The sequence below is a fragment of the Esox lucius genome, chromosome 25 (genome assembly GCF_011004845.1).
Source record: "Esox lucius isolate fEsoLuc1 chromosome 25, fEsoLuc1.pri, whole genome shotgun sequence".
NCBI lineage: Eukaryota > Metazoa > Chordata > Actinopteri > Esociformes > Esocidae > Esox > Esox lucius.
The window spans coordinates 6,039,186-6,066,749 of NC_047593.1; the positions used below are offsets into that span (position 1 = coordinate 6,039,186).

The window sequence follows — 27,564 nt, forward strand, 5'->3', positions numbered from 1 at the left end:
GGAAGAGCTGTTCAACGCTTTGTTATACCTGTACTGATTTCTCTCGCTGAGAAACATTAAACCTTCATTCCATCACGCCTTCTCCGGTTCCTCCTTGCTCCTCTCAACCCCCGAAGCCGTGACAGAATTACACACCAAATATACAACAGCAAGGATATGGAGCCCACGGGAGCCACAGGCGAGGTCGGTGTTGCGGAGGCGGTCCAGGTACATTCAACGATGCTGGCCAGCCTAGGCGCTGCAATGGACAATGTCTTAAAAGCGGTGCAGCGCCTAGAGCTGAGCCAGCAGACCCCCGCAGCACCGGCCGTTTCTCCGCCTGCCCCTGCCGTGCCGCCGAGCATGGGGGCACTGCATCTCCCCTTACCCAGGGATTTCGACGGGGCGGCGGACCGCTGCCAGGGATTCCTTCTACAGCTGGACATCGCGCTCCAGGCGATGCACCCTGCGCCGACCGAGGCACAGAAGATCACCTCGCTCGTCTCCTGCCTGTCCGGAAAAGCCCTGGAGTGGGCCACCGCCGTCTGGAACACCGAGCAGCCCACCCAGGGCAGCTACGCCGAGTTCACCCGCCGCTTCCGAGCCGTGTTCGACCATCCACACGAAGGAAGAGAGGCGGGTGAACGGCTGTTCCACCTACGGCAGGGGACGAGGTCGGCGCAGGAGTTCGCACTGGAGTTCCGGACCCTGGCAGCGGGATCAGGGTGGAACGAACGGGCTCAAATCGACCATTACCGTTGCAGCCTTCGCGAGGACGTCCGGAGGGAGCTGGCTTGTCGAGACGTGTCCCTCTCCTTCGATCAGCTGGTTGACATGTCCATCCGTCTCGACAACCTGCTGGCTGCCCGAGGACGTCCCGGAAGAGGCCCGTCCGTTCCACCCTGCCAACCTGACACCGCCGTCCCCATGGAATTGGGGACGGCTGCACTGCCGGGCAGACGTCGGGGAGGGCAGGTGCGGAGTGCCTCCAAGGGGCGACGAGGCCGTACTACTGCACCACACCGCACCTCCCTCCCTGAGTCGAGAGGCGACAGGCATGGCACTTCCGCGTCACCCCAGGTAGCACATGCACATTCGCCACTAACCTCTTCCCTCTCTATGTGCACTGTTCCTGTTAGGTTCCCCGGCTTTCCGCTGATTTCCCGGTGTAAGGCGCTGGTAGACTCAGGCGCAGCTGGGAATTTCATGGATAGGTCTTTTGCCCTGCGGTCACGCATACCCCTCCAGGTCCTCGCCACCCCCCTGCCCGTGAGAGCTTTAGACAGCCGGCCACTAGGGTCAGGTCTGGTCACGAGTTGCACTGTTCCCCTCCTCCTGATTACCGACAGCCGACACAGCGAAACCATTTCATTTCACATCATCGACTCACCCACGTTCCCAGTCGTTTTAGGTTTCCCCTGGTTGTCCCTACACGACCCCTTCATCTCCTGGTCTAGTCGACGTCTGTCGGGGTGGTCGCGGAAGTGCCAGGGTAGGTGTTTGGGTGTTTCCGTTGGCTCGACCTCGGTGGAAAGTCCAGACAGTGCGCCCGCCGTGCCCATTCCCCCCGAATACAGGGACTTGGCTACGGTTTTCTCCAAAGCCAAGGCTGCTGTGTTGCCACCACACCGGCTGGGGGATTGTGCGATAGACCTCGTTGATGGAGCCGCACTCCCGAAGGGTCACGTGTATCCACTGTCCCGCACCGAAACGGAGACTATGAACGCCTACGTTACGGAAGCGTTGGAACAGGGCTACATCAGGCCCTCCAAGTCACAGGTCTCCTCGAGTTTCTTTTTTGTGAAAAAGAAGGACGGTGGTTTGCGCCCGTGCATCGATTACCGGGCGCTGAACAAGATCACCATTCCGTTCCGCTACCCTCTCCCTTTGATCTCTGCGGAGGTGGAGAGGATGCACGGGGCCCGCTTTTTCACTAAATTAGACCTCAGGAGTGCCTATAACCTGGTGCGTATCCGGGAAGGAGACGAGTGGAAAACCGCTTTTAGTACCACGTCTGGCCATTACGAGTATTTAGTGATGCCGTACGGGTTGATGAATGCTCCTTCAGTCTTCCAGTCATTCGTCAACGACGTATTCCGGGACTTGTTGTGCGAAGGAGTGGTAGTGTATATTGATGACATCTTGATATTCACTGCCACCCGCGCCAAACATGTCTCGTTAGTGCGCAGAGTGCTGGCTCGACTGCTGGAGCATGACCTGTACGTGAAAGCCGAGAAGTGTCTGTTTTTCCAGTCGTCTGTGTCCTTCCTGGGATATCGCTTTTCCAGCACAGGTGTGGCTATGGAGGAGCCTCACATTGACGCCGTGCGTAATTGGCCGACCCCAACCACGGTTAAGGACGTGCAACGTTTCTTAGGCTTCTCTAATTACTATAGGAGGTTTATCCGGGGCTTTAGCCAGGTCGCGGCTCCGATCACCTCCCTTCTGAAGGGGGGGGCGACCCGGTTGCGGTGGACCGTGGACGCGGAGCGGGCGTTTGTGGAACTGAAACACCGTTTCACCACCGCTCCGGTCCTGGCCCATCCCGACCCGTCGCTCCAGTTCATCGTGGAGGTGGACGCGTCCGATTGTGGGCTCGGTGCCATCCTCTCCCAACGGACGGGGTGTCGTAACACGCTCCGTCCCTGTGCCTTCTTCTCCCAGAAGCTCAGTGCGGCGGAGCGGAACTACGACATTGGTGATCGTGAGCTGCTGGCCGTGGTTCGAGCTCTGTCGGCGTGGAGGCACTGGTTAGAGGGGGCTAAACACCCTTTCCTCGTCTGGACTGACCACCGGAACCTGGAGTACATGCGGGCAGCGAGGAGGCTGACCCCTCGCCAGGCAAGGTGGGCTATGTTCTTCACCCGGTTTGTGTTTACTCTCACCTACAGGCCGGGGAGTAAGAACGTCGGGGCTGACGCGCTGTCCCGCCAGCATGACACGGGGGAGAGGCCAGTGGATGATGCTCCCGTGCTCCCGGAGTCATGCATCGTGGCACCGGTGGTATGGGAACTGGACGCGGACATCGCCGGAGCGCAGCGCGACGAGCCCTCTCCGCCCACATGCCCTGAGGGCCGTACGTATGTGCCGGCGTCTGTCCGCGACCGCCTCATCTACTGGGCGCATACATCTCCCTCCTCCGGTCATCCTGGCATCGGGCCAACAGTGCGCGCCCTGGCCGGTAAGTACTGGTGGCCCACTTTAGCCAAGGACGTGAGGGTATACGTCTCTTCCTGCTCGGTGTGTGCCCAGAGTAAGGCACCCCGGCACCTACCTGTGGGCAAGTTGCACCCCTTGCCCATTCCACAACGGCCATGGTCCCACATTTCTGTTGATTTCTTGACGGATCTCCCCCCTTCCCAGGGCCATACCACCATCCTGGTCGTTGTGGATCGGTTCTCGAAGTCCTGCCGCCTCTTGCCTCTGCCCGGCCTTCCTACTGCCCTACAGACCGCGGAGGCCCTGTTCACACACGTCTTCCGGCACTATGGGGTGCCCGAGGACATCGTGTCTGACCGGGGTCCCCAATTCACGTCTAGGGTGTGGAAGGCATTTATGCAGCACCTGGGGATCTCGGTCAGCCTGACCTCGGGCTACCATCCCCAGTCCAACGGGCAGGTGGAACGGGTCAATCAAGAAGTGGGTAGGTTCCTCCGGTCCTACTGCCAGGACCGGCCGGGGGAGTGGGCAGAGTTTCTGCCGTGGGCAGAATACGCACTGAATTCTCTGCACCACTCCTCCACGGGCGTGACGCCGTTCCAGTGCGTCCTGGGCTACCAGCCGGTCCTGGCGCCGTGGACGCCGAGCCAGACCGGTACCCCTGCGGTGGACGACTGGTTCCGGCGGGCAGCGGGCACATGGGAGGCAGTACAATCCCGCCTCCGGCTCGCTGTCCGCCGTCAAAAGACCTATGCAGACCGCCACCGCGGGGAGGCCCCGGTGTATCGGCCGGGCGACCGGGTCTGGCTCTCGTCCAGGGACCTGCCCCTCCGCCTGCCCTGCCGGAAGCTGGCCCCGCGGTTTGTGGGGCCTTTTAAAGTCCTGAGGAGAGTCAACGAGGTAACATATCGGTTACGCCTTCCCCCCGACTACCGTATTAACCCCTCGTTTCATGTGTCTCTCCTCAGGCCGGTGGTGGATGGTCCCCTCCAGGGGTGTGAGGTGCGGGAGGTGCCCCCTCCCCCTCTGGACATCGAGGGGGCCCCGGCGTACTCTGTCCGCTCCATCATCGACTCGAGGCGCCGGGCGGGGGGCCTCCAGTACCTCGTGGAGTGGGAGGGGTACGGCCCGGAGGAGCGGAGCTGGGTTCCGGTGAAGGACGTCCTGGCTCCCGTCCTTGTCCGCGACTTCCATCAGCGTCGGCCGGACCGCCCTGCTCCGCGCCCCCCGGGTCGGCCCCGAGGCCGGTGTCGTCGCGCGGCTGGGGCCGCGCGTCAGGGGGGGGGGTACTGTGACAACTGCGACCTCTGCTGGTTCACCTCCCCCTGCAGCGGGCGGGCCCCAGCGGTCGACGTCACCTGCTTTCTGACGCCACCGTCTTCATCATACATTTCACCTGTGTCTCGTTTGTGCACCTGTTCCTCATCATCGCTGTTTCCCCCGGTATATATGTTCCCTCTGCTCCCCCTGTCTTTGTGTGTAATTGTCTCTACTAAATGGAAGAGCTGTTCAACGCTTTGTTATACCTGTACTGATTTCTCTCGCTGAGAAACATTAAACCTTCATTCCATCACGCCTTCTCCGGTTCCTCCTTGCTCCTCTCAACCCCCGAAGCCGTGACACAGATATATGTATCTGTGTGTGTTTTGGATCTGAAACTGACTAGAAGGGTCACAATGAAGTTCTGTTTCTATGGTTACCCAGGATAAATATTATCCACCAGCAGCCAATGAGGTGCCACAGGTCAGTAGGCTGATGTCATAATGAAGTTCTAGAAATGACCATTCCAAGTCCAAGGTGACAGAAGTAGTTTTATATTGGATTGAGATAGATGTTGTTAACTGTATATAACTTTGAATTGTTTAATTTGAATTGATTTGTACTAGTTGATTTAAACTATACAGCGTGTAATGAAGAACACTGGATACTGGGATTTGGTCAACACCAGCCATACCCATCGCATAGTGCTGGTTGCCCCCATTCAGAATCCAGCTGATCAGGTAGAAGAGTGTCCAGAAGAAGGCAGGTCCCTCTACAGCCTCTCCCTGACAGAATCAGAAGTTGGTCAATCAAACTCCTGTAACCTTCTGGTGAGTAGATGCCCCATCCTCTGTCTTTGTGTAGACCTCCAAGAACATTCAATCTGAATGGATTGCTGAACAAATGTCTCTCTCTCGTTAACAGTCTCTTGGTGATGATGGTTCTTTTGGCGGGGACTTTAATGATGACCTTTATGATAACCTCTCTGCTGAAGATGTAATCATACTTCCTGATGAACCAGTGGTATGTCTTTTGGCCTTAAGGTTTGCTGTGTCTGTTTGCATTGTGATAAAAAGGCTTTCCCACAAGGACAAGTGATAAGACAGAACACACCATTTGACTTACAAGATATTATGCCTCTGATAGGGATTGATTTTGTTAGTGTCCAAAATTGTATCTCTCTGTATCTCTCTTATGTTGCACATTAATTCCCATTCGGATGGATGCTGGGAACTGGTACAATCTCACTAGACTGTTAATAGGCCACCTGGTTGATTTAAAAAATATCCTCTCTTCTGCCCTCGGTTGAGTGTATGGCTACTCAGCCTATGCAGCGAGCTAAACATACAATATGAGAAGATGGTTCCAGGAATGACAGAACACAGTTTTCTTCTTAGTGCCTTTACTGAAGACCTCTCTTTTTTGATTGATTTGTAAAACTGTGAACATACAAACAAATGTATTAAACATACATTTAACAAACCAAGACACATTGCTGTGAATTCAAATGCTGGAAATGATCAAAATCCAAGATATAAGAATCACAAGATTACATTTTAAATAATTTAGTTTGTGTCAGCTTGGTACCATGTGGTTGCAGAATATGCTACAATCAATTGTAGTTTCAGCACAGGAAGATCAAAATACTGTTCAACATATCTGTAATCCCAACATTTATTGCTGTTACTGTAAAAGTATAACAGGACTTAACTCTTTAGTTATATTTAGTAGAACATGAATTCAGCAACTACTTGTTTTACTTTTGACAACCTGAATGTACAACCTAACGACCTGTATAGTGTGAAAAGCAGTGTTAACATCGACTTATAACAAGGTATTGCGCACCACATACTAAACAGAAGCTAGCAACATTAGCTTGGCTAAGATCACGAGCAACCTTTTGCTTGTAAGAGTTAAAATAGCCTCTAAACTAACAGAAAGGTAACAAAACGTTTAGAAAGAAAGATTAGCTATTAATTACTTACAGATTATGGCATGTCAAGCTTCCCAAAGATATAAGAGGTATGGGAGGAGTGAAGCATGTCAGCACCTCCGGACATTTTCTTACACTGCATGTAACAAACTTTTAGCCTGCTGCCTCAGCACATCACCACCGAGCTCCATGTGGCGCACGCAATAAATAATAGAAGAGGAACCCCAAAGAAACATTGACGGAGATACTGACCTCTAGTGGGAAAATAAAGAATTGCGCCAGCGAACTAATACCATACTATAGAACACAGAGGGACAGAATATCCTCAGAAGTTTTCAACATATTACAAGGTGAATGAAATGCAGACAATGGGGTTTAGAAGACACAAGTCTAATTCAACAAAATGTATATTTGTCAAGTCCGTCATTATTTATTTGTGGTTACAGCGCAACAGTATGGTTAATCAAGTCATTTTCAGGTGTGATTTATTTGATATGTGCCTTCAAGATGAAGATGTATGGGGGTTGACAACAACACAGGCATCAACATTTCTTCCTCACTATGGTGTAAAATGCACAATTGAATCAATTTTAGAAATGTTTGCCTGAGAAATGTTTGCCTGAGATAACAGTGAAATACTCCCTCAAAATATCATAGGAGGTGCTACACTAATTACTCAAACAGGCTTTATGAAACCTTTACATGTCCTCACATCTCAATGTCCTCAATGGTTCTTCCACACAGAGGCAGAGGTCCACAGTGTACCCTGACATCACCACACCTCCCACTGAGTGTGTCTTGAGGAAGGCCACTGGCCAGATGAAGGGGTTCCCCACCTTCCAGAGAGGGGAATATCTAGAGGACCACAACCTCATTGCCCAAAAGGACAGACGGAGGATGAAGCTTGGCCTCATGGAGGACGTGGAGCGTGACTTCAAGCTAGGCAAGGCGAGGTTTGAAGCCATTAAGGGTGAGAAAAGCTGTCTTGACCAGGGTGAGCAAAGCCTCCAAGACTTCAGCAAGGAGGGCGGTTGTCTGCAGAAGGAGGAGAGGCCTCAGACAACGATTGGTAGTGTGAGAAGCCTGGAGGCCCACCAGTTTCATGGGGATATGTTCTGTCGGGTCAAGCGGAGCCAGAGATTGCCTGCTTTGGATAAACTGACTGAGGACAAATTCCATAGGTTGGGCAGTGTCCAGTTTTATGTAAGTTACTCATTCTTGTGGTCAGTGGTGTTCATTGATACAAAGCCTTTATGAATGTGTCTACAAATAAACATGCTGATTGATGTAGTTTATGAATTACACTGAGTGACAAAAGAAGTCAGGCCAATCTATAAATCAACCAATCAGACAGTTCTGTACAGTTCATGGGTCTAATATGTTTGTGTTCTCCTTCCTACAGAGCACTACATGCTGGCATGAGGACAGCCCCTTGTCTGACAGTGATGATGAGTGGCAGCATTTTGATTCTCTGGCTGAAACCACTTCTGTTCTGACCTGGTCTAATGATGAGGAATCCACTGCCTCTCCCAGGCCTGGAGCTCCCCACCTGACTCCCATCCCTAATGGTCATCAAATGACCGATGACACAAGAACTTTGGCCCCTCCGAGCCCCGACTGGCCACTGTTCATGACCTGGGATCCCCGTTCTCCATTGGCTGGCAGATCACTGATGTCTTTGGTAGACATCAGTGACCTGGTGGTACCTTTTTCCAGAGAGGATAACCAATCTCTGGCCTCTGCCAACTCTGTGGAGGACATGGCAACCACACAGGTAAGTAAAATTAGAGGATCTAGAAATAAGTTGACCAATAGAGAATAAGAAAAAAGAGTAATGAACCAATAGCATTAGAACAAGTTGGCCAATAGTGTTGAAAGGAAAAGTAGTCGACCGATGTTGATGCAAAGAAAAGTAGTCCAGAAATACTGTTAAAGAGAAAGTGGTCGACCAATAGTGTAAGAAAAGTAGCCACCACTTGGGCTCTATATGACCAGGTGACCTGTTTTAGAGAGGGGTAGTCTTTTAAATGTTGCATTTGACAATTTGTGACTTAATTCAGGAAGAGAAAGGCAACAAGGAAGTGAAACAAGGCATTTCCAGCCAGCAGGAGAGTGAGGGTAGTGAGGTTCTGGTTGCTCAGAAGAAAGGCAAAAAGAGTCTGAGGAAGAGGTGAGAAAAGAATGATGGAGGGAAATATCTAGTGACATACATATTGTTGTTCACAATCTAAGATTCTGTGACACCCTTGCAGTGATTCATGTCAGTCTTTTTTACTCTCACTACAGGTTTCTTCAGTGGTTGCAAAAAAAACTGAGACGCAAGTTTAACATCCAGACAACCTCCCTACCAACCTTAGCCTGACTGACTCCTCTAGACTGTTTCCCTATTATCAACGTACCTACAAACTAATACTCACCCATAGAGTAACTACACATTTACTTACCTCCCCTCCTCTCCTCAAACTAACCTTCGTTCTACCTATCCACCCACCCACTGGAACATACAATCACCCACCGGGTGATTAGATTTAATCAAATTGATATTGGGCCTGGTTATCGTTTAAACACCCAATGAAGAGCCTTCTGATTGTGCAGTGGACATACCAAGCAGCCTGGCAAAGTTATTTGAAGCAGCTTTAGAACCCCAGAGGTGGGGACTAGGGCAAAACAGTGAGGGGCAAAACAGTTTGTTTGAAAAACAAATCTTTTGACTAGACAACACAAATAATTTGCTATTTGAAATCGGAACCTTCATACTGTTTAATGAGAACGAACCGAAGACATTCTCACGGATGTCACTTCTTCTTTTCAGTCAATTTTGTCCAAACTTTCTATGTGTACATGGCTCACAGCCACCTGGTTCAACCTTTATATAATGTTATGCTTTTTTTCTACTGAACAGAATTGTGCCACCATAACAATATATGCACCATACAAGTACAGTTTAGCTGAACACAGACTGAATTGCTGTTGTGTGGACAGTCCATCTAGTTGGACGCAATGGCTTTAGGGATGTAAAGTATACAGCATTAGAGTTTGAAATGTAAGTGAAAATGGACTTAAACTCACCAGAATGTTTTGAGAACCTTCCTTATTCATTGACAAATTCCAGTGAGTTATTGACAACAGATGAGGCTGATGTAGTCATCTGGGACACAAGGTTTATGCAGTGGGGGACACAGTGGACATACAGAGCCAGAGGTTGGTCCCTGTTTAATTAAGACCGGCTGCAGTCTCTGTATGCTACCAGACATGTTGGCTGTACCATCATGTCTGTTTTCTCAACTGCAAGACAGGCAGGTTCAGTTGGAGCAATACATCTGTTGCAATTTAGCAAGGCTCTCTCCAGTTGTTGAATGAGTTTCATGTAATCGACAAACTCTTCTCTAGGGGCTAGGTCTTAATCTACATGCCTGGTCCATATGGACTCTTCCTCAATCCCAGCAATGTCTTGTGTTCCATCAATTATCAAGGAATATTCTACAACAAGCAAAGATTTTATTTATTTTGGTGGTCTCTGCATGTTTATGACTGTAATTTTTTGTAGTTCTAATTTATCCCTTATCTCAACATTCACCCTACTGACAATCCCCTGCCTCTTGGTCTGACTCGTTCTGCTAAACCATAAAAACTAACAGTCTAATAAACAACAAACATTTCCTCACAATAGTAGTTCAGACTTTTAATGCCTTGGTTGTCTCTTGTAGTTTTGAACATACAAAGAACACTTGAGTCTTTCGGTACACAATAAAAACATGTATTGAATAAGATATTTAAATGACTTGAAAATAACGAACTGTAGACCATTAGTCTATATAACAGGTAAGCTTCTGCAAGCATTATACCATTACAGATCCAGTGGGCTATTTTGTAGTTTAGTTTTTTCTTACTCACCTCAGCAACCAACCTAATGTCCTTCTAATTACAGTCTTCTGGATCTGTCTCACTCTGCATTCAAATATTAGTCAAATATGACAGTCAGTCAAATAGTATTCATTCATTTTAGGGTGATCTCCTGTAGTTGTCAACAACAAATGAACTAGGCTACTATAGCTAACAAACACAAATGGAGCTGGTTGCAACATTGTGTGGTTTATTTGCATCCACATTATCACAGCTCAAATCATGATACGGTCTATCTTAGATATTAAAGAATCACATGCTGTAACAAAACTACAGCATAACATAGCTCCCATATATACGACTACAATCCATAACACTGCATAACACTGAGTTGAACTTACCTAAAATGACATTGTAGACAGGCCGGCTCTTTGCATAAGCAACATAAATGGTCACTTAGGGCTCCAGACTGCTAGGGGGCCTCTGACTGATAGGGGAGGGGGGTCCCCAAATTAAATGTTGCTTAGGGCCAAAAGGGCCAAAAGGCTAGAGCCACCACTCCTTGTAGAGAGTTAGAAAGCTATTCAGCCAATATTTACCTCACACTCCTAACAGCAAAATATTTGTGCCAAAACTGAGTAAAGTAAGACATGGATTCTAAGAGATGACTGATTTTGTGAATGGATTTTGGAAGGGGACAAAATACAAAAAACTGATTGACATAAACAGTCACATCAGCCCTATTTGAAATAAAATTGTAAACCTACCAACATGAAGATGCCAATCAGTCCAGTAGTGCAGAGGGTGGGCATAGTTAGTGATGGGAAGTCACAGAGTTCAGGAGGGTTACAGCAGATGGAAATAAACTGTTCCTGAGCCTGCTTGTGCGAGAACGGAGAGACCTGTAACGTCTGCCTGATGGAAGGAAGGCATACAGATTGTAGCATGGGTGTGAAAGGTCCCTGGTGATGCTGCGCACCCAGTGCAGACACTGTTTGCACTGGAGGTCATTAATGGCTGGGAGCTGGGTACCCGTAATGTGCTGGGCTGTTTTCACCACCCGTCGCAGGGCCTTCCGATTGGCTACAGAGCAACCACCAAACCAAACTGTGGCGCAGTTGGTCAGAATGCTCTCGACTGTGTAGTGGTAGAAATTCCCAAGGACATTGGAAGAGACAGGCTTTCTTCAGCCACCTCAAGAAGTACCGGCGCTGCCGTGCCGTTTTGACCAGGGCTGAGGTGTTGAGGGAAAGGTCCTTGGAGATGTGGACACCCAGGAATTGGAGGCTGGACACACACTCCACTTGGTGTTGGTTTTGTCCAGGTTGGTCAGGGCAGAGTATAAAGCTGTGGAGGTGGTGTCATCTGTAGATCTGTTTGAACGGTAAGCAAACTGATACGGATCTAGTGTTGGGAGGAGGCAGGACGATAACAATCCAATTGTAATTAATATCATTCCTATTATCCTTTCGCTATCTTTCCAAAAGAATGCTCAGTGAATTTGTTATGTCTGTGTATGTGTATATATGCATGACCGTGTATGTGAGTATGTAAATATGTGTCTGTGTATATATAAACAGTTTACATTTACAAGTTTGTATGCATTGTTGAAGGTCAGTTGATTGAAAGCTGTATATCTTACATTTATAATGCATTGATTCTGAATGCAGAGATCGTTCCCTTCATGACAAATTGTAATTTCTACAACATCTCAGGACATCCAGTTTTCCTTTCATGACATGACTCCATCTATTAGGAGAGGTTTGCCATGTTTTGTGGGTTCATGAATAATAAAAACAAGAATAAAATTGTTTAATTAAAGTAATTTGACATGTAAAAGATTGCAACAGTAGGATCAACTTTAATTCTAATTTCCAAAATATATTTACGCAAATCAGAGCATATTAATGTGCAATAAATGATTTTGGTCAACTGGAAATGAACAAAGTATCAACAATGGAACGATTAAAATGTATACAGTATTTACATACACAAGAGCATAGAAATGTGCAACAACCATTTTGATCAACTGAATATACACAATAACAACCATTTTGATCATCTGGATATATACAAGAACAACCATTTTGATCAACTGTCTTAGTACAAGATATCAGCAATGAAACTTAAAAAAATATATATGTTGTGTGTGTGTGTGTGCGCTAACTAGTTGTGTGTGTGTGTGTTTTAGGTCTTACTAAACTCATGGGGACCAAAAAGGCAAAAGTCAATTTCCGGCTCAGGGTTTAGGCTTAGGGTCAAACTTACAATTAATTTTAGAGTTAGAATTGGGGTTTCTTTAAGGTCCAGGCGTTGTTGGTTAAGTTTAGGGTCATGGTTAGGCATTACATCATGGTAAAGTTTAGGCATAAATGTTACTTTATTGAGGTTAAGTATAGGTTAGGTATAGGGTTAGATTAGGGAGCATGCAATTTCTATTTTCTGGTCCCCATGAGGGTAGCTGTACAAACATGTGTGTGTGTGCTAACTAGTACTAGTCATGATCTTGACCATTGCCCCATGGCTTCTCACTAAGTCTTCATCCAGATCCTCTGCTGTGCTGAGCAGTTCCTGACATCTAGGTCATGTAGGGAATCAGGCTGCTGCCTCAGCAGAGGTTAAGGGTTGCATAGGGGCATGAGGCAGTTGAGAGGTCATCGGCTGTGTAGTGGGAAGTGGTGGAGAGAAAGTAGAGTCTATTATCCCTTAGGGACAATTTGTTTTGCAACATGCAGTTAAATAGAATACATGGTCATAAATATACAAGGCTGGATAGAAAAAAACAAAAAACCCATCAACAATAGACAAGTGACATGCAGAGAAGCTGAACTAATGTTGGCTTAAGAAAATGTGTTGCAGGGCCAGGGAGAGATGGCACATGTTCACATTCACTTATCCTGTATCAAAAGAGAGATTTGCTGGACAAACAAATACAACCCAAACATAGGCTGGTTAGTGAAGAGCATAAATGGTCCTTGAGAGAGAAATTACATTTCCTCTAACTTGAGATGGCACACACAGGTGTTCATGGGAGTGTGTCTGTTTACAGTACATCATCAAATAAGAGTAACCCTTACAAAATAATTGAAAACCTTTGAAAACAATTCACCAACTTTTCACAATTGAGGATGTTTTTGCTGTTCTGTCTATTACTGTCATCAGTCATGCAAGAGGCCTACTGTCCATCATAAGAGGTTTTTGGGATGATGAAGAATGGATTGATGACTATGATCATTCAGCTTGGAACAGTTTGGTGCTTTTACAGATTTGAATGTGTTTACATGAGGACCTACACTGTGCCCTGCAATTTAAACAAACGCATAAAAAATCCAGAGAAAAGTTACCATTAGCTGCATAATCAATAGCATTGACTGAAGTAACAAAATATATATTTTTATTTTTTAAAAAGCACTTTATCAATGCACTTTTCAGTTTTGTTGCTGCTTTCAGCAGACCATGCACAACTAACAGGTGTAATTCCTTTTTCAGGCCGAGATTTTTCTCAAAGCAGGATTCTCGTCGGGTGGGACTCTCGGTTCGTTCGTTAGGCGATAATCTTTAGGAACATCTGGGGGTTGAGACTTTCACGCCGCCTCTTTTCGTTCTGAGTTTAGAATGAGCTTTTCCCTTATGAAGCTGCTAATTCTTTGTACCTCATCCAGACTTTTTATATTTTAGCAGAACATTGCAACAGGAGCCACATACTGCTTTAGAAAACCCATCATTCAGTGTAACCAATCCTATTACATCTTCTAAAGCTTGTGGGTGTTCCGGTTGCAATAACCACGATTTACCTAGGAAAAGGTGTTTGTTTGTTTCTCAAAAGCTGACTGTATATAACTTCCAACGGCTTGTGGTCTGTAACTAGATCAAACTTCCTGCCATAGAAATATGGATGTAGCCTCTCACAAGCCCACACCAGAGCTAAGGCTTCACGCTCCGTCTGAGAGTACCTCCGCTCAGGCTGCGACTCACATAGCACACAGGTACCATCTCTCCACGCTGGTCCTGCACCAGTACTGCTCCTACACCAACAGGACTTGCATCTGCTATTACCTTGGTTGGTGCTTCCTTGTCAAAGTAGGCTAGGGTACCAGCTCTGGCCAGTTCATCCTTTAAAGCTTTAAATGCTTTTTTCTGTTCTGATCCAAAGTCGAATTGTGCGTCCTTTCTGGTTAGACGTCGTAGTGGCTCTGACAATGTTCCAAACTGTGATATGAACCTACTACTGTAACAAACAGGTCCCAGTAAACATCTCACCTCCCTGGCGTTCTCTGGTTCTCTGGTTTAAATTACAGCTCTTACTCTCTCGTCTGCTGGTCCGATTCCTTTCTTCATGTTGAACTGACATTTTTCTGGATTCAGTGTTAGTCCACATTTCTGAGAGTCTCTTCACGACAGTGTGCAGGCACTTGTCATGTGTTTCCTGGTCTGGTGCGTGTACTATCCCATCATCTGATGGTGTTTTCCACACCCTCAATGCCAGCTAACACATTGGCTATCTCATGTTGGTATTGTTCACTGACTACAGACACACCGAATATCAGTCTCTTGTAACTGTATACACTGTTGTGTACTGCAAATGTAGTTCTCTCTCGTGACTCTGGAGTTAGTTCTAATTGATGATGGCCCTATTTCAGGTCTAGCTTGCTAAATATAGCGGAGCCATTAATACCTTGGGAGTATCTCATGCACAGTAGGAATAGGATATTGTTCTCTCACGATAGCCTCATTAGCCCTTCTCATATCTAAACACATCCTGATATCCCTGTCAGGTTTTGGAAGTATCATCACTGGGTTTACCCAGGGGGTGGGGCCTTTAACGCGTTCTACAATGTCCATGTCCATCAGATCGTTTATCTCTTTCTCTACAGCCTCCCGGAGGTTGTATGGTATACGTCTGACTGGCTGCGCCACAGGTTTTACCTTAGGGTCGATGTATATATAGGCTAATCTGCACAGTGTTCAATTTTCCCACTCCCTTGAACACATTTGGATATTGCTGCTGGAGTGTGTGTCTGATGTCTGTAACAGCTGCCACATTTTCACCTATTTTCAACACTCCTAGCTTCATGGCTGTTCTTTTCCCCAAGAGTGATTCACCGTTTCCTTTAATCACAATGAATTCTGTCTTATCAGTCCTATTACCGATTGTGATGTCACACGTAAATGCCCCCTTAACTGACAATGACTGGCTGGATGAATATGGGTATTTTGGCACATATGAAGAACATTTCATCTGCTGTGCCTTCAGTCCATCCCATATGTTTTCTCCCATCACATTACTTGTAGCGCCTGAATCTACCAGCATTTTCAAGTTTACTCCCCCCACACAAAAGGTAAATCTCTCTGACATTTCATCTTCTTTTACAATAAATACAAACTACTTTTGGTCTACCTCAACACTGTTCACATTTCGCTTCTTTGGTCCTTTTGTGTGGCACATTTTTGAGAAATTGTATTTTCCATTACAGTTGTGACATGCCTTTCTACGTGCAGGGCATTTGGGGCATACATCTGTAAAAAAATAATCCAGTTTTGTCGTAATCTTCATCTCTCAATTTTCCTCGTTTTCATGTACTTTCCTCCTTTTTGTATGACATGATGAACAGTTTCTGTCTCCCCTTGTTGGTCATTCAGAGACATAGCCGCCATCTGTATCAACTGGAAAATCAAAGTCTCTCGCCGTCTGCCTTAGACGTGTAGAAAATTGTTGCACAGTCTCACCTTGTTTCTGACACAGGCAAACGCTGTATTGACTCGGGGAACGAAGTATGTATTCAGTGCTCCCACCGCGGCTGTGTAGTCCAGTGTGCAGTGTTGCTTCTCCAGTGTGCGGTAAAGTCGAAAATATATCCTGAACATCTGGTCCAGCAAGGTGCAAAAGTAGAGCCCGTCTCCTCTGTTTTGTGACATCCGTTGCATCATCATTAATAATTAGTCCTTTCCATCCGCATATAACTCAAACGATGTCAGCCACCGCGTCCATCTTGGTCCTAGCGTAGCGGGGTCTGTGTAACATGCGAACCGCTGAAGTCCCGATTTTTCCATGCTAGCGTTAGCTCACTCACGTTCACTTGGCTGCACTTTCTCTTTCCTTCAAAAGTCCGACATGCTCGTCGCCATTGTTGTGCCTATCTTAATACTGAATTAGATAGTGCATTCTGAATTTAATCCCCACATGGAACCTCTTCGTTTACTTGCTTTATTGTCCGAACACGACTATTACAGCCACATGCGGTCAGGCTATTCCCATACGTTACTCTCACGTTACTTCCTGTTTATTAGACATGTGGCAAAATCCTATATGTATTCCCCAGGCCTAGCGACATTCTATGCTTGGTTTAGAAGCTAATGCTGCAGTGACAGGTGTAGTTGGGGAAGGGGCTGTGTTTCTGGATAACTGGCTATTCTTTAATTAATATGTAATATTTTTAACTGTTGATTGACATATTAATCAATTAAACATTTCAGGGGTTTTAATGAATTACAACATAATCATGGGCACTGCTAGACAGGAATCATTGACATTGTAGCATTAACATAATTGAAAACAACAACATAGCAATATAGCCCACATAAAAAAAAATCACTACACCCCTAAGCCCTAATGAAAGGTGACCTAGGGTAAGATGGGGTAACTTGCCCCCCAGGTAATTCACACATTTCTATCAAATGTTTTGCCCAATACTTTCCCTGGCTGCCACTGATGTTGCTTAACTACAAATTTTCTCTGTCATCACAACGTTTGGACATATTCCCACAAAACGATTCTGACATAAGTTGATCAATTTTTTTAAAAATGTTTAAAGATTTGCAGATATGTTTCGATTAAGTTAGATCAGTGGGGATTTCTTTAAGACTGCAAGGGAAGCTCAGCTTCCCCTATAATGTCAACCAAAAAAAGTCAAATATGTACTATTGTGTAAACATTTTATTGACAAAAAATGTGTTAAAACACGTTCATCTCTAAAACTAGTTAGTTCAGAATCAGCTACAGGTCGGCTGACTAGATTTTCTTCTTGTACTAGACTAGACTAGTGCTTTTCCCTGTTGAAGCCGAGCGTCCATTGACTTCAATGGGGCTGCTTAGAACAGTTTTTTTCAGTGCTCCAAAAGTAGATGGTGATTAGATAAATGCTGCGATTATGTCCCACCCATGGACGCTCAGCGTCTCTGGGGGTGAATGTGGAGTGGGCTGGCCTGGACTCCGGGCTTCCGCGTGATGATTGGAGGATCTGACGATCTGTCAAACTGCATCTCCTTTTGACTGACAGCGATCTGTACTATAAGAAGTCACTGAAGCTATTTCGCGCTCAGTCCCATCGCGGATTTCTCAAGTGTATTCGAAAGACAAACTGCTGCAATATTTCTTGATATTTGTTTGGTGAAATTGCTACAATTATAGGCTACACCACAATCCTTGTTTCAGTTTTACAAAGTTTAATATTTTTTTTTTAGATAGTTCATTCATTCATATACAGGAGTAGGCTAGGCCAGCGTCGTACGCGGGTGAAACTGCGCACGATGGCACACAGTGCTAATATTGTCGACCTGATTTTAGTGAAGCCATTTGGAAGTCTTCCTTACGAGGAAAAAATGTGATTTTAACAGCAGGGCAGATCAACACCTAAGATTGATTTAGTGCAAAAGATAAGGAAAAATAACAGGTCTTTTCAGCTCTCCTGGTATGGTAAAGTTAGCTGGCTGACTGGAAATGCTGTGACAAATAAAATGTACTGCTGGCCATGCCTCTTGATGAAACCATCTCACGGATGTGTTGTTTGGTCAAAGGTGGGGTTTGGAGATCTGTCTAACTTTGACAGGGCATATAAAAGAGACATGAAAAGAGCAATGAACATGTGAGTGCATGTGCAAGATTAAGTTGCATGGACAGGATCAAGGTTGAGCATGAAATCAATGAAGGTGCTCATATTCTAGTGGCTAATAAATCCTCCAAAAACTGCACAAATGTTGAGTAAAAACATTAATAAACAGAGTACAATTTTTTATTTTTTTTATTGTCTGGGGTCCAAAAGACCCCGAGTGTCACTACAAATGAAGACCATCAGAGGGTTATAATGTAGGCCGAAAATTAGCTTCTCCTTCTTTGAAAGACCAGCAGCCGCCACTGAGTTAGATATATAATTGTTTTAAAATGTACAAATAGTAAAGCCTTCTGATAAATAATCCACTTGCTTAGAGAGAAAATGTTGAATACTTTTTAAATAAATTAGTAATATGTTAGATGAGTGTGTTGGGGGTAACTGGCCCCTCTTCTACAAGGGGTAACTGACCCCCATCCCTGTTTGAAGTAGTGGGTAGCGTGCCAGGCAGTGGTTTCTAAGTTTGTGGTTTCAAAACACTGCCTGTTAAAATGCTGTACATTTTTACTTAGTTTAATGTTGTGAAAAGTTGACGAAATTTCTAAGAATGTAGGTTATATAGCCCTGGCTGGTGATGTTCATGTATTGCTGATGTGTACAGGGTTAGAGAGATCATGTTCACATATTAAAGATTCCCATGGTCATGGTCACGTATTTTTAAAATAATGCAGCATTTGATTCCTAATTTATTTTTATATTAGTATTTATTTATAATAATAATAATAATAATAATAATAACTGGACATATAGACAGCAAGCTGGTGAAGACATCTCTGGATATTATCTAATTCGACGTGTTCACGATTAAAGTAGTCTGCTGTCACAATCATTCCTTTAGATCAACGGGCAAAGCCGAACTCTCAATGTTACGAATACGATCCATTCGATCTTTCATACGCACAGACATCTTTACGTTTTACAATGTCTCGATCAAGGCCGACATCGGCAAGAATATGTATGCGTCTTATCTGAAGTGACCTCGAATGTCTGATAATCGTAATGGATTCAGAGATCGTGACTCGTTGAATTGTTTTTACTAATTCTTCTTCATTCTTAAGATAAGATGAGATTCAACTTTGTCATTGAAGAAGTAGAAGTAGGCCTACAGTACAACGAATTGCAGTTTGCATCTAACCAGAAATATTAATAATTTTTGTTCCTTCTCCCATGTCCCGTTCACCCTGAATAACACATGTGCATCGAATCAGCGAAGAGTCATATATCTACCCTTTCCGTTTTGACTTATTGTTCTTTTGTATTTTGGTGGAATGCGTTTGTGTTTGGGGAAGGTATTGGGAGAGTGTTATTTGTATTAGTGGTTGAGTTTTGCATTTCCGGGCCACCGTAAAAGACACTACTAAAGTCCACAGTAACGTTAGTCTATGGTAAATAGGCTACAGTTCCACAATTCAACTAGTGGCCAAATATATATGACATCCGTAGTGATGAGACAGCACGGAGAAAGACTGGGAAAAGTTAATCACAGACTGAAGCGAAATCTATAGGACGTGACCGGCAGCAAAGTTGCAGAAGCAAGGATCAGGGCTGTTATGAAAGTAGTGTTTTGAATGTACATGCGGAAAAGTTCGATGTACACGCTAGCGACGTCTACATTGTCATAACGCGCGATCGGAATTTCAGATGAATAGATCAGGTGCTATTATTTTTTGGTCCGTTCAAGATCCGGGGCTATTCATAACGACGCCAATGCATTCAAGCAAAGGTTGTATTAAGTAGTTAGCTGTTTTTTTGTATTGTCTGTTGTATGTTGTCTTGTTTTTGCGTGATGTCAGTAGAAATGGATTGCATTGTTGTTTCTATTTATTGTTTAGACCCCAGGAAGAGCAGTTTCTGACTGTGGTTTCTGTTTTGCCTAAAAAGTAACGAGAAAAAAGTTAAACACGGCATGTGACATTTGGCTCTATTTGTTATGCAAGTACCAATTGCTCAATGTTGTGGCTTGTGAAACTCCAATGCTTTCTTTACAGGAAATGTGTAACATTCCTGAAACAAAGAATAACTGTACGGTCTTTCCATTTGTAGTAAAATGGACAAAGTGGTGAGTAACTACTTTTCACTTTAAATTTTAATCAATAGAATTGCAATGCTAAACATAAAGACGATTTGCTGTCCAAAATCTGCTATTGAAAACAAGAATCCTTACGTGGATTATCCATTGTGTACGTTTACCACTTTTGAGCTAAACCTAGGTTTAAAGAAATGGTCGCAAACAAAAGTATTAGAAACATTTATCACAGCTAAATCCTATAGCTATAAAATGCTTGCTTCCTCCCTCTTGTAGAATTGAGAACCCCCCCTACAAGTTGATACAACTGTTCCCCAGTCGCACCCCACAGATTGTGACAGCAGCATGGCTAAAAATGCGATTATGTGTTCTGACCAACAGGGGGCGACTCTGCCACACAATGATGTAGAACATACAGCCGTTACCGGCAGTAAGTATCTTCTCATGATTTGTGTTTACCTAACTTGTCTATTGATTACCGTCCCGTGCATACCACAGTTTCACCTGAATTCATTTGAATGTTTCTATCTTGTAGGCTTACTTTCACGCAAAAACCTCAAAAAATAATACTGATTCCATGTTATATTTTCATTTGGTGTTGAGGGAATTCTTCTTAAAGTGACTTTGAAACTTGTGAATGGTACAATTTATAATATTCAGGAATCTTTGTTGACAGAGACAGTGGAGAACAAATGTGTTTTTCTGGAAAGATCTGGGGGCTGGATTTGAACCCATGCTTCAGCAGTACATGTAGACTGAGGCAGTGGCTTTGACCGCTGGATCACCTACGCCAGAAATGAAACACTTTTATTTCCACTGAAAAATTTCTGTAGTTGCCCTAATAAATTATCCATTAATTATAATCCATAAAACAACATTTAGCAAATATGGTCAAGGTCCTACATCTGAAATCCTAAACATATGGCCCCTATTTTCACTCTTCCTCACTCTCTGTCTCTCTCTCTTCCTCTAACCCAGCATTTGGAGTAGTCCGGGAGAAGCTCCAATCAGAGCTAAGAGAGAGGTATGCGTCATTATGTGACAGAACTCCATCAGGACAGGGGAGGCAGAAGCTCCCCCTTACACAGGCCTATGTGGACCGCCTCATCACTGAGGGGGACGTCCAATGGCACGATGACAGGCACGCTGCCGTGCGCCCGGTTAGGCCGCCTTCTGACATGCCCACTGCAAGTGAGGAAGTGACGATCAAGCTTGACGACATCTTCACGCAATCTCTCACTCCTGATCTACCTCAAGTTAAAACCGTCCTGACGAAAGGACCTGCGGGCTCAGGAAAGACTACTTGCGTTCAGAAGTTTGTTTTGAACTGGGCAGAGGGCAGAGCCAATCAGGATGTCGACTTCGTATTTGTCTTTCCCTTCTGTGAACTGAACTGGCTGAGAGACCAGAGCCTCAGTCTGAGTGGTCTCATACGGCACTTCCACCCATCCGTGATGTCAGAGAGCGAGACCCTCAGCCTGGACCTGAACCAGTCCAAGGTGTTTTTCATCTTGGACGGTTTGGACCAATTCCACCTCCCTATGGACTTCGAAAACATGTCAGCAGAGTGTGACATCTTTAAAGAAATGCCTTTGCCTGTTCTGCTGGCGAATCTCATCTGGTGTCAACTGCTTCTTCCATCCACCTACGTCTGGGTGACCTCCAGGCCGGCTGCCGCCACTCTCATCCCTTTCAACGTCCTCCCCCAACACAAATGCTTGACAGAGATCCGGGGATTCGACGACTCCCAGAAGAGGATGTTCTTCAAGCTGAGGTTCGCCGACGAGGGTCAGGTGTGCAAAGCTACTGCCCGAGTCATGAAAGCTGTCGCCTTGGAGTCAACGAGGAACCTCTGCGTCCTGTGCCAGACGCCTTTGTGTTGTGAGATGTTGGCGGCCATTATGGAAAGCACAGAGGATGGAGAGAGTCTCGAGATGGATACTCAAACGCAACTTTACACTCATTTTTTGCTAATTCAAATTGGTTTAGCGGGAAAAGACGAACATGGAGTACGCTCAGAAACTATCAGAGAGGATGTTCGTAAACTGGGGAAGCTGGCTTTTCTACAACTGGAGAAAGGAAGCCTCATATTCAGCGGAAGCAATTTGAAGGAATGTGGAGTTGACATCGCAGAAAGTTCTGCATTCCAGGGGTTGTGTCGGCCACTTATTACAGGGTGTGAGACCTACCCAGAGAAAATGTACAGCTTCGCTTACACAGGAGTTCAAGACTACCTTGCTGCTCTGCATGTGTTTTCTTCCTATGCAATCAAAAGGAGAAACCTGCTACTCAACCCAGATACACTATTTGATTGGTTAAAAGGGACTTTTAGGAGAGCAACGCTTTCCGACCTCCACAAATGCTCCGTGGACATGGTTTTGCGGAACACGCATGGAAAGTACAACCTCTTCCTTTGCTTTCTCCTTGGTCTCTCATCGACGCCCAATCAGACCGTCTTAGACCTAGCGTGCCCTAGGAGAAGTTCAAAAGTGACAGGCTTCAAACGAGCTGCAGAGGCCACTGTAGAGCTCATAAAGCAGGAGATTAAGGATGAGACTTACCCCCAGACCACACTGACACTCCTCCTCGGTCTGCGGGAGCTGAGGGAAGCCTCGCTGGGCAGAGAGGTCCGCCGTTACCTGTCCTCAGTGTCCCGCTGGGGGTTTCTGTTGGAGCCCGACCAGTGCTGGGAGCTAGCGTACATGCTTTGGGCAGGGGGGGAACTGGAGCGGGAGGTGTTCAGGGAGAAGGAACGGTTGAGTTGGACATGCCGGATGAGCATGTGGGGCTTTTGGAGGATGCAGACCGTATTGGGAGACAGACACTGGCAGATCGAATAGAAATATCATCCCCACTGTATGTGTCTACTAGAGAGACTTCCTTACAGAGTACTGCCACATTGAACGAATTGAAGGAAGTTTAAAAAAGTTTCTTTAGACAACAACAAACACCATTTGTAGCCTGTAGAATTACTGTCTACAGAGTGTTTTACTGACGTTAATACTGTTTAGTAATGTTTGTCTATTAGACATTCAGTTACTGCATGTAAATGCATCCTTATGCTCATTAGACATTCAGGTTAATGAGGAGCTAACGTGACTGCCCTATAATGTGTGATGGAAGTTTATTATACATTTTAATGTAGATTCTGCATTACTCAACTGCTTAATATCTAGCATCCATGGCTGTGTTGTAGGGACAATTGGGTTGTTTGCATAACATTTTCCTAAAAACATTTGCATATATTCTTTGTGTTTCCCATGTCATTCTTAGTCTGGTTAGAATTGTGACTGAAATACTGACACGTTGACACATAAATAAATCAATAAATTGGTTATTCAAACAAACAGACTTTTTTCGCTTAGTGGTTTGGACCGATTTGGAACTTACATGGCAGAAGTCAGAGCACATTTGAGTGTGTTCAAAGTGCCAAAGGACTCCAGGTAGAAGTCCTTTGCCATGTCATTTTCCCATTTGCGAGATACTTTCTTCACTGCTGCCACCCTGAACAATCGTAGGGCGGTACCAGCACTTTAAGGTCCGAATAGGAGCGGCAGTGGAGTGAAGTGAACTGGGGCTTCATGGTGCCGTGACAGGTCCGGATGGTCAGGTCAAAGCCGGCACAGCATTATAAATCATTGTTTAAAAAAGCTAAGGGAGGCTAAACAGCATTTGAAACCATTTTTGACACTGATAAGGGAGGCTAACCAGCATTAGAAATTATTGACACTGTTAAGGCAGGCTAAACAGCATTAGAAATCATTGTTGACACTGCTAAAGGAGGCTAAACAGCATTAGTAATCATTGTTGACACTGCTAAGGGAGGCTAAACAGCATTATAAATCATTGTTGACACTGCTAAGGAAAGTTAACCAGCATTAGAAAGCATTGTTGACACTGCTATGGGAGGCTAAACAACATTAGAAATAATTCCAGCACTGCTGAGTGCAGCTATAGAGTTAAAATAGTTAGGTCACTGTGGAGGATAGTAAACAGTGTTAAAATATACAGTGTAAATATACATTGCCATAACATTATGACCACTATAACACTGATATTCCCGTTATCATGGCACCTGTCGGTGGGATATATTAGGCAGCAAGTGAACATTCTTTCCTCAAAGTTGATGTGTTAGAAGCAGGAAAAATGGGGAAGCATGTGACTTTGACAAGGGCCAAATTGTGATGGCTAGACAACTGGGTCAGAGAACCTCAAAAACTGCAGCCCTTGTGGGGTGTTCTGTGCATTGCAGTTTGTTGCCTATGGGGCTGCATAGCCACAGACCAGTCAGGGTGCCCATGCTGACCCCTGTCCACTGCCGAAAACACCTACAATGGGCAAGTGAGCATCAGAACTGGACCCCGGGGCAATGGAAGAAGGTGGCCTGGTGTGAGGAATCACGTTTTCTTTTACATCACGTGGATGGCCGGGTCGGTTTGCATCACTAACCTGGAGAACACATGGCAACAGGATTCACTATGGGAAGAAGGCAAGCCGGCGGAGGCAATGTGATGCTTTGGGCAATGTTCTGCTAGGAAACCTTGGGTCCTGCCATTCATGTGGATGTTTCTTTGACACGTACTACTTACCTAAGCATTGTGGCAGACCATGTGTCTGACAAAGAGGTCAGATCCATGGAGGATTGCTGTCCCCTCAAAATAACTCAACACAAAATAAGTGAGTACATCCCTTAGTGAGAATGTCCAAATTGGGCCCACTTAGCCATTTTCGCTCCCCGGTGTCATGTGACTTGTTAGTGTTTACAAGGTCTCAGGTGTGAATGGGGAGCAGGTGTGTTAAATTTTGTGTTATCGCTCTCACACTCCCTCATACTGGTCACTGGAAGTTCAACATGGCACCTCATGGCAAATAACTCTCTGAGGATCTGAAACAAAGAATTGTTGCTTCTATATAATGATGGCCTAGACTATAAGAAGATTGCTAAGACCCTGACACTGAGATGCAGCACTTTGGCCAAGTCCATACAGCTGTTTAACAGGACAGGTTCCACTCAGAACAGGCCTCGCCATGGACGACCAAAGAAGTTGAGTGTTCATGCTCAGCGTCATATCCAGAGGTTGTCTTTGGGAAATAGACGTATGAGTGCTGCCAGCATTGCTGCAGAGGTTGAAGGGGTGGGGGGTCAGCCTGTCAGTGCTCAGACCATACTGCCATCCACTGCATCAAATTGGTCTGCATGGCTGTCGTCCCAGAAGGAAGTCTCTTCTGAAGATGATGCACAAGAAAGCCCGCAAACAGTTTGCTGAAGACAAGCAGACTGAGGACATGGATTATTTCCTGTGCTCTGATGAGACCAAGAAAAACATATTTGGTTCAGATGGTGTCAAGCGTGTGAGGCGGCAACCAGGCGAGGAGTACAAAGACAAGTGTTTTTTGCCTACAGTCAGGCATGGTGATGGGTGTGTCATGGTCTGGGGCTGCATGAGTGCTGCTGGGGAGCTACAGTTCATTGAGGGAACCATGAATGCCAACATGTACTGCGACATACTGGGTGTTGCCAGCGGTTTAGACATAAATGGCTGTGTGTTGAGTTACAGTATCTCACAAAAGTGTGTACACCCCTGAGTACATGTTTTGAGGAAATTCAGCAATGTAAATGTTGACGCTTGCCCAGGACTTTAGGAAGCTACATCATAGGTCACAATATGTCCATGTCAGTTAAAGCACACTAACCTTACCAGAACATTATAAGACAAATACATTTTTTTTAGGTGTTAATATTCCTCATTTAACTGCCCTTTATCTTCTGACTGACTATGTATTCCTATTGTCTGTATTCCCAATAACCTATGTCTTAAAACATCTCATTACCAACAGATATAAACCCACAGGATTGGAAAGCTGATGTTATCATCCTCATTTTAACCATTCGACACTAAGCCATTCGCATGCTAAGTGTCGGTAAAGCGTCTGGACATTAGATCGTTTTGTCACACATTAACATCACAATAAGTTTTAATATTTTGCTAGACGCCATTAAGCATTGTGTTAAACTGACTAGTGGCTTTTGCCACTGGTCGTTTTAACAGCTTACTAGGCAGTAATAGGCTTACTAGTATCTACTAACTTACTACTTGGAATTGTCAAACAAACTGAGAAATTGCTAGCGAAACTGAAGATAAACACTGCCAAAGCTATTTAATTTCATGGGACAACAATGCCCGTTTTTCTTTAATTCGTGAATGACATGACATTGATACAATAACTATCAATATAGATGACAATAACTGACTCATTCGTCAAATGAAAAGATGAGAGATTCATGGAATCCCCTCCATCTTTACTGCCCAAGGGGCTGTGAAATAGCCTATATTACCCCAAGAAGCATGCACGGATGTGTACTTTGAAAATCCACCAGAAATAGTTGGAATACACTCACCTAAAGGATTATTAGGAACACCTGTTCAATTTCTCATTAATGCAATTATCTAATCAACCAATCACATGGCAGTTGCTTCAATGCATTTAGGGGTGTGGTCCTGGTCAAGACAATCTCCTGAACTCCAAACTGAACTTTGAAGACTTTCCCTCACTGAAGGAATTTGGTAGTTTGGTGGATAATTGGGGGGGGGGGGGGGGGGGGGGGGGGCTTTAACCCAGGGAGGCATTTAACCCCAGGGTACAGGGGAGGTCATATCAGAGAATGGAGAATAATCGTAGAAGAATGGTAGGAGAATGTTCATTTGCAGGTACATTTACATACATACACTACACCTAGTGATGGCCATTGGAGGCTTCATTAGCGTTATTTTAGCAGCAGGATATTATGATGGCAGCACTCAGAACCCATCATTGAGATGGGTCTCACAGGCCATCATTGAAATGTATAAGGCAATATAGTTAATCTAGTCTGTGAAAAAGAACGGACAAGAATAACATTGGAACGGACTTTAAAAATAAAATGTACAGACAAGATTGTTAACTATATTAGCGTACATATTTCAATGATGGCTTTTATTTTGAAAAATAAAATCTGAGTTAGCACTGCTAGCATAATATCCCACTACTAGAAGAACGGTAATGAAGCCTCGAATGGCCATCACTACACCTAAAGCTACACATGATAACGTTACCTACAAGAGGGGGGATAGCATAGGAAAATAAAATGTTTTTTCAAAAAACGCAATGCTTAAAACCAAAGTATGAAAGAACATTGCATATATTCTGAATATATATTAGTGATGTCAAAAATATAGATTTTATTTATAGATATCGAGCCACACACGCCCACATAGCCCACACACGCCTATAACCTCTATAGCAAAATGCCCAAACTTTACTGCAGAAATAAACATGTTTACGTTGGGGCGGGGACGCGGCCTATTGAGTGGCAGGTGTGGTGCTGGCGCTGTCACTCGTGTCACTTCTAGCGGTTTGTCCTGTATGCTTTCGCCTCAATTGTTTTGGCAATTGGTATATTTCATGAATATTGTGTAAGGTACCAAATTATAGCTTTT

General features: G+C 45.1%; 1 protein-coding gene and 1 long non-coding RNA gene across 2 annotated transcripts; one reads left to right on the forward strand and one right to left on the reverse strand.

Moving 5' to 3' along the window:
• Positions 1–4,931: 4,931 nt before the first annotated feature.
• Positions 4,932–6,499, reverse strand: LOC109615188. The gene is made up of 2 exons (XR_002196174.2): positions 6,384–6,499; positions 4,932–5,837 (listed from the first exon to the last, which is right to left on the reverse strand). It is a non-coding gene; the product is annotated as an uncharacterized LOC109615188 (long non-coding RNA).
• A 12,999-nt stretch (positions 6,500–19,498) lies between these two features.
• On the forward strand, positions 19,499–23,790 carry LOC105029329 (protein NLRC3). Its single transcript, XM_010902641.4, has 4 exons — positions 19,499–19,783; positions 20,049–20,119; positions 20,468–20,516; positions 21,065–23,790. Exons 2-4 carry the CDS (start codon positions 20,108–20,110, stop codon positions 22,924–22,926), a joined length of 1,923 nt encoding a protein of 640 aa, XP_010900943.1. The 5' UTR covers positions 19,499–19,783; positions 20,049–20,107; the 3' UTR covers positions 22,927–23,790.
• Positions 23,791–27,564: the final 3,774 nt, after the last annotated feature.

Coding starts and splice junctions, on each gene's coding strand:
- LOC105029329 (XM_010902641.4), top strand. Junction 20,517..21,064: donor ACATACAGCCGTTACCGGCA/GTAAGTATCTTC, acceptor CCTCTAACCCAG/CATTTGGAGTAGTCCGGGAG.